At 46.6% G+C, this 15953-nt stretch overlaps 1 protein-coding gene across 4 annotated transcripts in view; it reads right to left on the bottom strand.

The window, feature by feature from the left end:
* Positions 1 to 2662: 2662 nt before the first annotated feature.
* Positions 2663 to 15953, bottom strand: part of LOC128340339 (structural maintenance of chromosomes protein 6-like) — an 81854-nt gene continuing 68563 nt past the window's right edge. Inside the window, exons 24-28 of one of the 4 annotated variants that reach the window (XR_008313627.1) lie at positions 11241 to 11346; positions 4855 to 4979; positions 4058 to 4148; positions 3778 to 3875; positions 3154 to 3193 (exon numbers count right to left, since the gene is read on the bottom strand). Coding sequence is in view for 1 of the 4 variants with exons in the window: in XM_053285329.1 (XP_053141304.1) it covers positions 3082 to 3193; positions 3778 to 3875; positions 4827 to 4979; positions 11241 to 11346 (469 nt within the window). In the remaining 3 variants the exon portion in view is untranslated. Of the gene's footprint in view, positions 3194 to 3777; positions 3876 to 4057; positions 4149 to 4826; positions 4980 to 11240; positions 11347 to 15953 lie in introns of all 4 variants that reach the window. The other 3 variants (XR_008313626.1, XM_053285329.1, XR_008313628.1) reach the window with 3 other exon arrangements.

Raw genomic sequence — 15953 nt, 5'->3', positions numbered from 1 at the left:
ACATCGATATACTGGTTCAGCCACCGGAGGTCCATAATTGGGCGAATTCCACCATCCCTCTTGGGGATCTGGAAATACCTGGAGTAAAAGCCTGATTGGCTCTGAGCCCACAGTACCAGCAAGATCGCCTGTTTCTCCAACAGCACACTGACCTCTTCACTCAGGGTTTTTGTCTCTGGGGTATATTTGATCCCTGTAAACTCTGGCAGAGTATTGAATTCTATTGCATACCCAGTCTGTATGATGCGTAAGACCCACCGGTCTGATGTTATACGGTGCCATGCTGGAGCATGACTAGCCAGCTTGATTGGAATTCTGGCTAACCACAAGCGGATGTTGGGCCTTGTGGTGACCGGTGGTAAGCTTGATGTTGGATTGTCTGGGTTCCGTGGGCTCAGGCCCAGGTCACAGGTGTTGCTTGCCCTGTTGGCCTGATTGTGTGGTGTAGTGGTTAGAGTGCGGGATTAGGCCCGAGGAGACGTGAGTTCAAATCCCCATTCAGCCATGATACTTGCTGGGTGACTCTGGGCCAGTCACTTCTCTCTCAGCCTAACCTACTTCACAGGGTTGTTGTGAGGAGGCACTTAAGTATGTAGTATACTGCTCTGGGCTCCTTGGTGGAAGAGTGGGATAGAAATGTAAAAAATAAAATAAAATAAATAATAAATTCCTACTTTGCTGGTCTGGCCTGTTCTTCGTTTGGAAGGGCTTGGGGTTATAGCGACTATGCCAGGGCTTCTCAACCTGTGGGTCCCCAGATGTAATTAGACTTCAACTCCCATAATACCCAACCAAAGGCCACTGGGGCTGGGGATTATGGGAGCTGAAGTCCAATAACATCTGGGGACCCACACGTTGAGAAGCCCTGGACTATGCCATCGCCTGTATTCTTTGTGCTCTCTGCACCAGAAGTTACCCTGGTGAGTCTGGTAGGGCTGGTACCTGTTAGGTGTGTATTTCTAAGCCATGCGAGTCTTCGCCGTGTTCTTCGATTTCCTCCACTGCTCCATGGTGTCATCCATGGACTCAGAGAGAAGAGGCCCTTTCCATCAAAGTCCAGAGCTTCAATGCGGTCACGTATATCCTGCTATAAAGAAGTCGATTGCAACCAAGCATGGCAACGGAGCATTATTGCCGAGGTCAGAGAGCTGGACTCTTGACTCGGCCAAGTGTTCGGCGTTGGCCAGCTGCTGGCACATTGCTGTTGTTATCCAACAAAATGTGGATTTGAATTTGTGCTGAAACTCTGTAGGAGTGAGCGTTTTCCATTCCTTGAAGAGCTTCTCCCACAGACAGTGTGTAAATTTGGAAAGGCAGGCAATGTAATTGGCAATCTTGATGGACAGGCAAGAAAAAACAGGTTGCTTACCTGTAACCCTTGATCTGGAAGTGATCCGTTGTAGTCATAAGACCCACCCATGCCGTCCCCACTGCAGTAGGAGTGACTTTGGAAAATGGCATGGTGAATGTCACAGATCGTCATTACTTGCTGTCTACAGGAAACTGAAAGGATGCCCCAACCGCCAATCTTAAGGAACTTTGCACACCATGTGCAGACGGGGCGGGACGTCATGAGGAACTACTCAGTCAGCCTACGAGGTCCCTGAGCAGGCACAGAACCCCATTGCTTATTATTATAATGGATCATGATCCAGATCGTGGAGTATGTCCGCCTACCCAGGACATCCAGCTTGCAGCCCTCCTTATCAGCCAGCGTAGTGTGCCGGCAACCAGCTCTAGATGTGGACGCACAATCAATTACTAGGGAATTTGGCACTGGGTGCTTGTGCAGATATTCATTGCCCAGTTCCTGGACCCTGTAAAGATTTAGTCTCCAGTTTCTTAGAGGTTGGGGAAGATGTTTGTACCACCTCCCAGGCCCATTTTGCTGTGTTAGTGATGACTGGTGAAAATAAACTGGACGGAGTCTAGGGGTCTTTTTCATGAAGTTATACATCAGATCATCTAGGTCAGAAGTCTTTTGGTTCAAGTCCAACCCATATTTATGGATGTCACTAGAATCAAATGTTAGGTATATTTCCTAACTGCACCCTAATCTTCATTGTGCTGATTCATGAGTTTCTCCTAAACACACATTATTTTTATCAACTTTTATACCGTAGGAAGTGGGGGGGCGGAAAGGAGAGCAATCTTTCTCTACAATAATTAGGCAGCCAGACCTCCCCTGAAGTTTCCCTTCTTGCTGTCCTGGCTATAAGCCCAATACTAGACCAACTACCAAAGCTGCTGTTTCAAAGTGGGAGTGAAGTCGCTGCATGGAACAACCTAAGGCTTTTATTCTAACCCTGATAACGGTTAACTAGAGAGTTCCACGTGTGGCCATACTGTGTAGGGCACAAGGTGGCTGCTGCAAGCATGTTTAGACTGTCTAGAAGTGTCAACCTGAGCCTTTTGTAGAAAACAGAGGCCTATGCAAGAGACAGACAGATTACCAGGGTTGGAACTGCAGGAGAGAAGTGGTCACACCTGCCTTCCCTGCAGTCTAGATACAGATCAACCGCTCCATCCCCCCAAAGTGGCATTTATGTTAGAAAATGAAGTACACATCTCTCATCACACAGGAGGCAGATCATTTAGTTTGGTCCTTTTTTGGTGAAAAACCCCAATCATTTACTTTGTAATGGAAGAATACGAATAAGAGTTTAGTTTCTCAACTGTTATTACAGTTGTATAACTATTTATTGTAAAAATGATGTAGCAAAACATGTAGGATTTGTTTTTAATTACTTCCCCAAACAATATATTTCAGTTCAATTATTTACAAGACAATACAAAGCAGCTTCAAATAAAAGGAGACAAATGCAAAAGAAAGAGCGCATGTTATCTCACAAAATACTTTTTAATGTCTCAAAGCTTAATACACAGTTTTGCTGGTCAATACTGATAGCTGCACTAAAAATGAAAGAGAGGCACAATTACACTCATATGTATTGTGAACACAACCTGGAGAATTATGAACCATTGCATCTCATTTGTTTTAACAGGACTTATGGTAGACTATGATGTTAACAGCTGTGTGTACAATATAAACAAGCCAATTCTGCACAGTATATAAAGCACTCATTCCTCATCTTCATCTTCTTCACCTCTATGACGAAAATTCAGAGTGGATTGTCCCCTCTCAGGGTCTGGCATTCGAAGGATTCGAATAAGGTGAAATATAGGCAAGTTGCTACGGGGAAAAAAGGCAATTTAATAATGGTACTCTTGGACCCTGTCAGTTGTGCATATCATATTTCACGAGGCAAAACCTGAAAATGACATGTAATCTTCAAACTATGCATTATTTTGAAAATCTTCTACTGAAGCTACTTTAAATCGAGATTTCCACATCCAAATATCTTAGGTGCCTTTTTCTGAAAGACTATTTGCAGTCAAATAAGGTGATCCTGAAGACTAGCTACATGCTCAAGTCACCAGGGCACAAAGTTGCACAAAAGGTGCACTGGATCCTTCATTCTTCAAGTTAGCCATTTTCATATTTTACAGGCCAGTCATTAGCAATTCTGCTGCCATCACCATTTCATCTATTTAGCCTTTGAGATACAGATTACCCACAAATTCCAGAAATGCCATACAAATACTAAACAGTGGAATATGTTAAAAGGAAAAATGTACTAAAAATTCATAGAACTATTTAAATCTCAGACAGTATATATGAGAACAGCTCTTGTTGACATCCTACAAATGTAGACTCTTAAGGGACATTTAAAGTATTTCTTTTTATTTCAGCAATAAATTGAAGAAAAAGGTCACCTCATGCTCTGTGGGGTGAGCAAAATAAATTGCCGATAACGTTGAGAATCTGCCATTTTAAGCATCATGTCCATAGCGATTCTTCTGTTAACCATGTCCTAAGAAGATACAAAAGCAGTTTACAATACATCAATATATTTTTATAAACTGTATTCAAATTTAATATGTACAATTTTATATATTCTGACTGGGATCCAGAGAGTGAACCAAATCACTGTCATTTGTCTTGAAAATTAATTCCAGCATCACCTAATAATTTTTCTTTAAAAATTATTCTCACTTTTTCTTAACTGAAATGTAACATCAATTTTTGACATCATCAGTTCCCTCATTTTACTTCATTCTTGGGTGCTGAAATTTGTTTTATCTGCCTATCAGAGATAAATAGAAGGCAAGTTAGATGTAGCACTAACACTATGGAGACACAAAAATCCCCATAATGAACTTAAGAACTGAACGCTTCACTTTTCATTAGTCAATGAAAAAGGGTGACTCCAAATATTAAAACATGTAATAGAAAGCAGAAGTTTCATTGGATTCATACACGCTTTACTATCTAAAAGCCACCTAATGGCACAGTGGGGAAGTAACTTGCCTAGGGAGCAAGAGGTTGCTGGTTCAAATCTCCACTGGTATGTTTCCCAGACAATGGGAAACACCTATATTGGGCAGCAGAGATATAGGAAGTTGCTGAAAGGCATCATCTCATACTGCACAGATGGCAGTGGTAAACCCCTCCTGTATTCTACCAAAGAAAACCACAGGGCTCTGTGGTTGCCAGGAGTTGACACCGACTTGACAGCACTACTATACCTTTACTTTTACTATCCAAAGCCACTATTATGCAAATAAAACATTACTTTTCTGGTGAAAGATAAAATGTTGAAAAAAGTGAGAAAGATTATTCCTTTAAAAATCACAACCAATGAAAACTATTTTATCAGTTATTCCTAATAGTAACAGATTACTGATCCACCATTTTGGAGGTGGATTTATCTAATGAGCATTAGACTCTAATGATTAGAGTAAGTAAATTCAAAAAGCTGTACCATAAAGACGTCAAATTCATCCAAGCACCTGAAAGGAGATTCAGTAATGGACCACAGGGAAAGAATGAAGCAAATTGTAGAGAAGGAACGTTCACCTCCGGACAAAGATTTCATATCGTCTAAAGAAGCCTTGTTTCCCTCTCCAGGCTGGACCTTGGGTGACATAAACCAAGAGAAGCATAACTGGAATCACAAGGTAACTAAACATGTAGCTTTCCAGGAGAAACAGGATTTCCCCAATATTGTAGTGTTAACTTGTAGCATATAGAAAAAGAAACACTGCACAAAAGGTTCTTTCTGATTATCAGCAGGAGGATATCCTACGTTGGGAGACTCCACCCATCTACTTCTTAGCAGTAGCAGTTGGTGAAAGTGGTGGAAAAGCTCCCCCGTTCCCATCCATCTACTTTTGGAAGGGGTACTAGATTTTTAACAAGTACACTTCTCAATGAAACATACATGCAAGTCAGGAAGAACTGCCTACAGCCTTTGGAGTCAGGTAGTATATAAATTAAATCAATAAAATAAATAATTACTACTCCAAAACAAGTTGAGCCATTTGAATGGTCAGCATGGCAAACTTGCCAGTTCCCAAAGGATGTTGGGCGCTGGTGCCGGGTAAGTTTGTCTCACCGACTGCTACTGCTTCTTAGGTCAGGATTTCTAGAAGCGGCTTTGCCTTTTCCTGGCAAAAGCTCCTCCATTCCCACCCATCAACTTTTGGAAAGGGTACTAGATTTTTTTAAAGTACACTTGTCAATGAAACATACATGCCAGTCAGGAAGAAGGAAAAAAGACAGCCTCTGAACAGAACCTCCTAACAGGACAGAAAAAGATAGAACAGAAAGTAATCCCCTATGGGAAACTGTTCTCCACTCTATCAGAAGAAGTTGACCAGGGTGGGGCAGGATGCCCTCCAACCTATGAGCAGAAAGGGTCTTTAAACATTGCTTAGGTTTCTCTCTCACTAAGTGGAGGAAGGCACTGTGAATATCAGACATGAGCTGCTTTGCTCCCTGTACTACTTGCTGGAGAATTTCTTGCGTTATTTTGGGTGATAGTGAGGGTGAGGGAAGACCTAGCACACCACCTTTTTGTTGAACAGGCAGACAAAATGGAAACGAAGGATTTTCCACATAGTGTCCCGCCCCGCCACTAGAAAGAAGGAAGCAGTCATCTTCAATCTATGCATCAGATATTGTCTCAGCAGACAACTGAATGCAATCTAACCTGGAGAATGCCAAGCATAGTGGCATTTTGGCCAACTAATACCTTCCCTTAGGATGCGAAATATTTCTGCCAGAAGGAACTTTGCACATAAAACCAAAACCCTGGCAAAGATGAAATTAGCTGAGGGCAGCTTTAATGGTTGAGGTTTGTGTGCCTGGAGCAGGAGAATTTAATTGTCCTTATCTGGAACTCTGAACAAGACCTAGCACACCACCTTCTTGTTGAAAAGGCAGACAAAATGGAAACGAAGGATTTTCCACATATTGTGCCGCCCCGCCACTAGAAAGAAGGAAGCAGTCATCTTCAGCAGTCCTTTGTGGCAGAAGGGGCTGCTGGGAAGTTTTAGAGGCTCATAAATATTGCTGAAGACACGCCGGCCACACGGAGGAGAAGGTTTGAGGGCCTGACTGTTATTTCCTCCCCCCGCCCCCGCTCGGACTTTACATCAGGCCCCTCTGGGTTTGCTTTTCCATCTTGCCCGGACAAGGAGCTGTCTGCCAGCCTGCTGCCTTCAGAAAGCCTGACAATTAACACCTGTATCGGCCAGCAGTCCTTTGTGGCAGAAAGGGCTGCTGGGAAGTTTTAGAGGCTCATAAATATTGCTGAAGACATGCCAGCAGTGTAGGCGGCCGCCAAAGGAGGCTGGGCCTTCGGGGGTGGGACTGAGGGCTGGGGGATGGTTGTTTCGTGGGTGGGTGGATCTTTGGGGTCAAAGTGCTGTTTTTATTGCCCTGAGTTGTGCCAGGCCTAGTTGTTGAGATGTGTTTGGGCTCCCTTGAAGGGAATAATGCAGGGGGTGTGCCTGGCAGCCTTGGGGCAGCTATTGCTGTAGTGGTGGGGAATAGAAGAATTGGCACTGGCAGAACAGCTGGCTGTTACAAGGGAAGAGAAATTAGTAATTTAGTAACTATTTCTACTTCCAACAGTTCTGACAACTCTCAGGCCTTGGGGAGCAGCACCAACTACCCACAGAGCCTGAACTTGCTCCTCTGTAATGCCAGGTCAGTTCAAAAAAAGACCAAAATTGTTCATGATTTGATCATGGATGAGGGAGCTGACCTGGCATGTATAACTGAGACTTGGTTGGGGGAGGCTAGTGGCCCAGTGTGGGCTCAGCTTCTCCCTCCAGGTTACTCCGTTGTGGAGCAGGTTAGGGGAAGTGGGCGGGGGTGGGGTGAAGTGGCTGTGGTCCATAAAAATACTATCTCCCTTACCAGGGCCCCTGTGAGACACTTGACTTATATTGAGTGTGTATTTCTGAGGCTGGGAACTAGGGATAGATTGGGGATTCTGTTGGTGTACTGCTCACCCCGCTGCCCAACTGACTCCCTAACTGAGCTGACAGAGCTGGTTGCGGAGTTGGTGTTGGAGTCTCCCAGGCTCTTGGTGCTGGGGGACTTCAATATCCACTTTGGGACTGGCTTGTCTGGTGCAGCTCAGGAGTTCATAGCGGCCATGACAACTATGGGCCTATCCCAATTAATTTCTGAACCAACTCATGTTGCCGACCATGCACTGGATTTGGTCTTCTGTTCGGATCAGGGGGGTGTTCCGTGGGTGGGGGATCCAGTGGTTACCCCATTGTCATGGACGGACCACTTCCTGAATTAAAGTTGGTATCACGGTCACAAGCCACCCCTGCAGGGGTGATGGACCTATTAGGATGGTCTGCCCAAAAAGGCTGCAGGACCTAGCAGGTTTCCAAAAGGCCTTGGAGGGTTTTGATGTTGGTGTGGCCGGTGATTCTGTCAATGCCCTGGTGCCTCCCTGTTTGAAGGAGACAATAGTTACACCGCTTCTTAAGAAGCCTTCCCTGGATCCCTCAGCGACGGATAGTTATAGGCCAATCTCCAATCTCCCCTGGCTGGGCAAGGTAATCGAGAGGGTGGTGGCTAACCAGCTCCAAGCGGTTTGGGAGGAAACTGATGATCTAGACCTATTTCAAACTGGCTTTAGAACTGGCTATGGGGTTGAGACAGCCTTGGTCGGCCTGATGGATGACCTTTACCAGGGAATCAACAGAGGGAGTGTGATTCTGTTGGTCCTCTTGATCTCTCGGCGGCATTCGATACCATCGACCATGGTATCCTTCTGGATTGCCTGGGGGAGCTGGGAATAAGAGGCACTGCTTTGCAGTGGTTCCGTTAATATCGCTCAGGTAGATTCCAGATGATGGAGTTTGGTGACAGTCGCTCCTCAAAGCAGGAGCTGTTATATGGAGTCCCTCAGGCTCCATTCTGTCACCAATGCTTTTCAATATCTACATGAAACGGCTGGGTGAGGTTATCAGGAGAATTGGTGCTGGGTGTTATCAGTATGCTGATGACACCCAAATCTACTTCTCCCTTTCATCTTCAGGAAATGTCACTCATTCTCTAAATGCCTGCCTACAGGCAGTAATGGGCTGGATGAGGGATAACAAATTGAAGCTGAATCCAAGCAAGATGGAGGTGCTCATTGTGGGGGCTAAGAATCTGAGGAGTGAATTAGATCTTCCTGTGCTGGATGGGGTTACACTTCCCCAGAAGGAGCAGGTGCACAGCTTGGGAGTACTCCTGGAACCAGGCCTCACCCTGGTTTCTCAGGTGGAGGCCATGGCCAGGAGTGCTTTCTAACAGCTTTGGCTGATTCGACAGCTGCGCCCATTCCTCGAAGAGGATGACCTCAATACAGTGGTGCACCAGCTGGTAACCTCCCAGCTTGACTATTGAAATGCGCTCTACGTGGGGCTGCCTTTGTACGTAGTTCGGAAACTTCAGTTAGTTCAGAATGAGGCAGCCAGGTTGGTCTCTGGGGTAACCTGGAGAGACCATATTATGCCTATTTTGAAACAATTGCACTGGCTGCCAGTATGTTTCCACGCAAAATACAAAGTGCCGGTTATTACCTTTAAAGCCCTGAACAGCTTAGGCCCTAGTTACCTTAGAGAGCGCCTTCTTCTGCGTGATCCCCACTGCACATTAAGGTCATCTGAGGAGGTTCATCTCCAGTTACCACCAGCTCGTCTGGTGGTGACTCGGAGGCGGGCCTTCTCTATAGCTGCTCCGGGGCTGTGGAATGCGCTCCCTGTGGAAATCCGCAATCTGAATTCTCTATTAGCCTTCAGGAGAGCCCTTAAAACATATTTGTATGGCCTGGCTTTCCAGGGTTTTAAAATCTATTTTAATATTCTAACCCGATTTTGGGGCTTTTAATCATTGTAATTGTTTAATTGCTGTTTTAAAATGTTTTTAAATTGTTTATTGTTGTTTTATTATTTTTAATGTTTTAGCTCTTACCCATGAATGGGTTCTTAGAACTGGGGGCCAGTTTGGTTTTGGGGGCATGTCTGGTTCAAAACTTGGGACTGCCTGAGCCAGCTCACATATCCCTAATAAGACTTACAAGAAGCTAGTCACTGTATCCACTGTGCCATTGGAAAGGCACGGTGGTTCTTTATCTTTCCCCTGCAAATGAACTCTAATTATCCACTTGCATTTGTTGCAGAATCTGCACCTGCCTTAAAAGAACAGAAGCCTAGATACTGCTTTTGTAGGTTTATTTTACTTATATTTTTATCCTGCCCTTCCTGCAAGCAGTTCAGCATGACATTCATGGCTCTCTCCTTCCATTTTATTTTCACAACCTTGTGAGGTAGACCAGGCTGAAAGATGGTGTCCATGGTACCCAGTGAGCTTCATAGCTGAGTGAGTTCTTGGACCAAGATCGTGCTGGTCTTGGTCCAACAGTCTAACCATGACAGCAAGACACAAGCTTTCAACATGCACTGATATGGTTCTTGAGGAGTTAAACAGGTACTTTATTAATGCTCACATGCACAGCTACTGCTTCACATGTTCTTGAGCTCAGTCCTGACTGTAAAAGAAAGTTATTAGCAAAGTTGTTGCTTTGTCTTTAGTCAAAATACACAACGAGGAACCAGCAATGAAACGTTTGTATCTAATGGTGGCTGTAATTTTTAGCCTACTTTTCAATAGGCTTATGAGATCACGCGGCATTCCGTGTGTGTCCCCCAACCCCAACGCCATCAACTTCACAATGCCTGGTACAATAGGAACCAAATCGGGTACCGTTGTAGGGACACCTCAATGGTGTAGTTTGTGATGATGTCATTCACCCCAATTCAAGATGGCAGACGTGTAAACGTTTGAGTGGCACAAGTGGGCTAACTTCTGAACTGCCTAACTGATTTGGACCAAATTTAGTCCACTTGTAAGAACAGTGAAAGGAAAGTAGGAAGATTAGTTCTTACTAGAACTTGTTCTGTACTTGTTCCTTTGAAGTTACATGAAGGCAGCAGTTTAGAAATCCCCAAACACTTCCACCACACACCCTTCCATTGCAGTTGCTGATAATTTATTTGCAGAGCTGCTATAATGGCTATTCATACAAACTGAACCAGGGATGGTGAGGATCAGTATGAGCACTTGCTTCCACAATAGCACTTCCAGTATGAACCATATACCTGATCATACATAGGATCCAATAAGCTCACATAAACTGTGGGCCCTCTCTCATGAGGAGGGACCTGGGTGGGAGGCTGCATGGGGAGGAAGGCTGCAGAAGCTTACCTCCCCTGCAGATTGCCGGGTCCCAGATGCTGGGTGCGCGGATTGCACGCCCAGCCGATCCACGGCTGCCCAGGTAGTGCAAAGCTGTGGGGGCCGGGACACAATGTCCTAGCACCCAGAAACCCCACAATACACCATGCGAGAGCACAGTGCATTGTGGGTATCCCCCAGCAACAGCTGGGCGCCCCTCGGTGTCTCAGCACAGGCTGAAAGCAGCCACTGATGACATAGTGTCAGTTAAACAGGGTTAAGGGAGTGCTTGCTCCCTTATCCTCATTTAACAACTGGGCTTCATGACTGGGTCTGCCATGAAGAGCTGCACAGCTCCTGGTGGTTCTCACAGACAGCCAAGCCCAAGCTTGGCTACCTTAGCCCTGTCTTAGCGGCTTGTGAGAACCGCCTCCAAGTCCTGTGTGATCAGGCAGAAGTTCCACTTCCCATTGGAGGCTTTGTGGTGGAGAGGAGGAGCTCACAGAACTCCACTACTATACTATTTCAGTGCTGGCTGTTATTCTATGTACAAGGTTGAGGCTGGCATAATTTGAGAAAAGCCTTTGATCAAACTTAAAATTAAATATCAATCTGTTCAAAGAGAAAAGGCAAAGTAACTTACTGTAATTGAAAGCCTTTCAATCTTGTGGTCAAATTCTATTTTTCCAGAATATGATCGTTGACTTAACAAGGAGTTAAAGTAGTATTTGCATCGCATAGTTAGGTACCTTCAGAATGAACACATTAAAAAAAAATCTATGTCAAGAGATACTGAAAATGCATATTACAAAACAAACAATTAAAGAGGCCTATTTCCAAAACAAGGACATGGAAGTACACTTCATTTTTCAGTTCTAAACTTTACCCACAGAATTTCTACATTTGCTCCCAAAAAGATGAAGTAGTACCTCAAACGGCAAATATTCCCATTGAGGGAGGCTATCTGACTGAAGTGAATCTTGTGGTAGTAAAATTGCTTTGATGGCATGCTTAACTAATTTTAATTTAGTTTTAGAATGCAGCTAATTTGACACTCACAAAGAGATTACTTGAGAAACCCGAGAAGTCAACATTGCCATTAAACAGACTATAATGAAATCCCAGCCTTATAAAGTTGCACAACCAACTCCTTCAAAAACCCGAAAACAGAGGCACAGTACCAGGCTGTTTCAAGCTACAGTATCTGTACTCTCATACTTTTAAAAAGGATGTAGGAAACAGGATTCCTATTTAGTAGGTAAAAGTAAAAGGAGTTGAGAAGGGATGGGGGTGGGACATTGCAGGTGTGTCCTAAAAGTTCTCAGCAATTACTGCATCTTCAATACCAACAGGTAAAGTACGGCCTTCAGTCTTTACGTTCTTTCCACTGCCTCCAGAACATTTCCCCCCACTCCACCATTTTTTTGTGATTACGGTATAAGCACTACTTCTGCACTGGCGCTAGATCATGGTTAACACAAGTCAGGGACTTCAACCTCTGGTTTCAAGGGATATCCACTCTTTAGCATTTAAGAATGGAGAGGTGCGGGGTTTGGGGTTTTTTGTTTGTTTGGTTTGGTTTTTTGTTTGCTCAATAACTCAAGATATTCTTCAGCACTCTCTCAAGTCCTCCCTCAGAGGTGGTCATAATTCTGATTGCCATCACAAAAAACAAGGTATCCAATCCAACAGGACAATACTGGAGGAAAGAATCCTACAGATCAGAAGTCAAGAAACAGTAACAATTATTTCAGAGTCGGAGGGGGCTGGCCTTGTAAGCAATCTCGTCCAAGCCCCTGCTCAGTGCAGGAAATGAGGAGATAGACATCTATTGGGACTGACCCATCTAGCCTCTGTTTAAAGACCTCCAGCAAACAGCAGCCCACTACCTCCACTTGGTAATTGGCTCTACAATCAAAGTGTTCTTACCATGAAGGAGCTTCCCCTAAAGTTAAGCTGGAATCTTTCTCCTGCCTTCTGGGAAAGCAGAGAAAGGAGCATTGGTTTTCACTTACCGTGAAGGCTTCTTCTGGTTGGTGTTGCCAGGGACACCTCTGGGTTATCCTTTCCCACTAGCTCCAAGGCAGGACAGATTTGATTCGCCAATAGAGATTTGGCCATGCCTCCTTGGTGCTAGGGAGATAACCCCGCCCAGTTCTTTCATCCGAGAGAACAGATGCACACCAAGAATAGAACCAAATGTTAGAAAGGTGGAAACAGCGACAGGTACTAACATAAGGGACCTGACTGAATAAATCGTACAATACCAAGACCCTGAATTTGAGGCTGGAGACAGAGCCCCCATCGAGAAGAGGCCAGGAGCGCCAAACTGGGTGGGTCGAGGTGTCCCTGGCAACACCAACCAGAAGAAGCCTTCACGGTAAGTGAAAACCAATGCTCCTTTCTCGGTTGTTGTTGCCAGGGACACCTCTGGGACATACCACAGCTTGGCCAAACACGGGGCGGGTGCGCTCTGGCCTACTCCCGAGGGAGGACCCGCTGAAGCACCCTTCTGCCAAACGCGGCTTGTATGTCCGCGTGGGTTTCAATTTTATAATGCCTGGTAAATGTAGAAGGCGTGGACCAAGTGGCAGCTCTACAAATGTCCTGAACTGGTGCATTAGAGGAGAATGCTGCCGAAGTGGCTGCCGCCCTTGCAGAGTGCGCTGAGATGCCCGATGGTGGGGAGACATGCTGCACCTCATATGCCAATGTGATGCATGCCCGTATCCAGCGGGCGATTGTGGGTGCTGACACGGCAGAGCCCATGGACCTAGGATGGAACGAGACAAACATTTTGTCCGTGCTCCGAAAAGAGGCGGTGCGCTTGATATATTTCTTGAGGCATCGCCGGACATCTAGGTTGTGCCAAAGCCTTTCCCTCTCATGCGCCGGATGGGGGCAAAATGAAGGGAGGAAAATGTCTTGAGACTGAAGAAAAACTGAAGCGACTTTTGGTCTTACGAAGGGATAGCAATAGCAATAGCAATAGCACTTACATTTATATACCGCTCTATAGCCGGAGCTCTCTAAGCAGTTTACAATGATTTAGCATATTGCCCCCAACATTCTGGGTACTCATTTTACCGACCTCGGAAGGATGGAAGGCTGAGTCAACCTTGAGCCCCTGGTCAGGATCGAACTTGTAACCTTCTGGTTACAGGGCGGCAGTTTTTTTACCACTGCGCCACCAGGGGCTCTTATCCGGGATTAGTCTCACCGCTTCCTTGGAGAAGATACAGAATGACCTGTGTATGGATAGGGCTCTCAACTCTGAAATCCACCTTGCTGAGGTTACTGCTACTAGGAAGGCAAGTTTAAAGGAAAGTATCCTGAGCGGAATACTTGCAATCGGCTCAAATGGGGTCTTTTGAAGCGCCTTTAAAACGACATGTAAGTCCCACGACGGAAAATGGTGTACCGTAGGCGGAGACAACAAGGTTGCTCCCTGAAGAAAACGTTTCAGATGCGGGTAGGTTTGCCAAGTGTCTGACCTATTACCCGATATTAGGCCCACTAGGGAAGCTGCCTGGCGTTTTAAGGTGTTTGGACGCAATCCTATTTCCAAGCCATCCTGCAGGAACAGAAGGAGGTGGCGTAAGTTGGCGCTGCCCCTAGGAACGGAGTGACGGGAGGACCAACGCAGAAACATCCTCCAGGTGCATTGGTATATGCGGTTAGTGGAGGGTCTACGGGATGCCAACATAGTAGCAACGACCTTGTTTGAATAGCCAAATTGCCTTAGAGTTCGCCGCTCAGTCTCCAAGCGGCAAGCCTTAACCACCCTGGATCGGGATGTAGTACTGGGCCTTGGGAGAGCAGGTCGGGACGGACTGGGAGTTCCCAGGGAGGCTCCTTGGACAGGTGAAGGAACTCTGGGAACCAAGGGCGATGCGACCAAAACGGAGCTATTAGAATGGCTTGTGCCCGCAGGAGCCATATCCTCCTCAGGACCCTGGAGATCAGGGGAGTTAGTGGGTAGGCGTACAACAAGCCCTCTGGCCACTCCGTCGACAGCGCATCCGAGGCCACCACCGTTCGGCATGGAAACCTGGTCATGAACTGAGGTAGTTGGGCATTCAGCGGAGAGGCGAAGAGGTCGATCACTGGAATTCCCATTCTGCCCACGATTGCTTGGAAGGTGGCTGGATGGAGTGACCACTCTCCTGGCTGAACGTCTTCCCTGCTGAGCCAGTCTGCCAGAACATTCAGGTCTCCCTTCACGCGATGGGCTGTCAGAGACTCCAGCTCCCTCTCTGCCCAAGAGAGGAGGAGGACCGCCTCCTGGTGCAGAGATGACGAGCGGGTCCCCCCTTGGTGATTTGCGTGTGCCTTTGCGGTGGTGTTGTCGGTTTTCACCAACACGTGACGCCTGCGGATTGTTGAGTGGAAGGCGAGGAGAGCCAGCCGAATGGCACGACGCTCCCTCCAGTTGATGCTGTGTCTCCTTTCTGCGTCTGTCCACAGGCCTTGGGCCGTCAGACTGAGGCAATGGGCACGCCAGCCCCTGTCGCTGGCGTCCGTGGTCACTGTGACCCTGGGGGAGTCCAGAAACTCCTTCCCCTGGAGAAGGTGCACCAGAGAAAGCCACCAGCGGAGGGATGTCCTGACAGTGGGAGTCAGTCTCAACCTCACCTTCCTCCGCCGGGCGATGGAATGCTGGTGGGGGAGCAGGAACCACTGGAGAGGTCTGTAGTGAAGTCGGGCCCATGCAACTACCTCTATGGTGGCGACCATCAGTTCCAGGATTCTTGCCAGAGCTAGTAGCCAAGGGGACGGAGACTGCAGCACGCTCTGTACTTCCTCCCTGATCGTCACGAAGCGATCCTGAGGCAGGAAGAGCCGATCCTTCTCTGTATCGATGAGAACGCCCAGGTGACGAAGCTGGCGGGACGGGATGAGTTGACTCTTTGTACGGTTGACTACGAAGCCGTGGCGCTCCAGTTCTGAGAGAGTCACCAAGAGGTGTTGATGTGCTTCTGGATACGAGAGCGAATGAAGGAACAAATCGTCGAGATACCCCATAATCCTTACCCCCTGTAGTCGAAGGTGTGCCACCAGCGGAGCCAGCACCTTGGTGAAGACTCTGGGGGCGGATGAGAGGCCGAAGGGGAGAGCTGCATAGTGGTAGTGGAGGCCCGCATACTTGAAACGCAGCAGTCTTCTGCTCTCCTGATGAATCGGTATGTGTAGGTAGGCCTCTTTGAGATCAACGGACGCTAGGAGGTCTAGATGGTGCAAGGCCTCCGTGATTGATCGTAATGTGTCCATGCGAAAGCGCTCCCGCCTTACCCACTTGTTTACGTATTTTAAGTCCAAGACGGCGCGTCGGGATCCGTCTTTTTTGGGGACGGTA

This window comes from Hemicordylus capensis, chromosome 1 (genome assembly GCF_027244095.1).
Source record: "Hemicordylus capensis ecotype Gifberg chromosome 1, rHemCap1.1.pri, whole genome shotgun sequence".
In the NCBI taxonomy this organism is placed as follows: domain Eukaryota; kingdom Metazoa; phylum Chordata; class Lepidosauria; order Squamata; family Cordylidae; genus Hemicordylus; species Hemicordylus capensis.
This window is presented reverse-complemented; position numbering and strand designations above follow the sequence as displayed.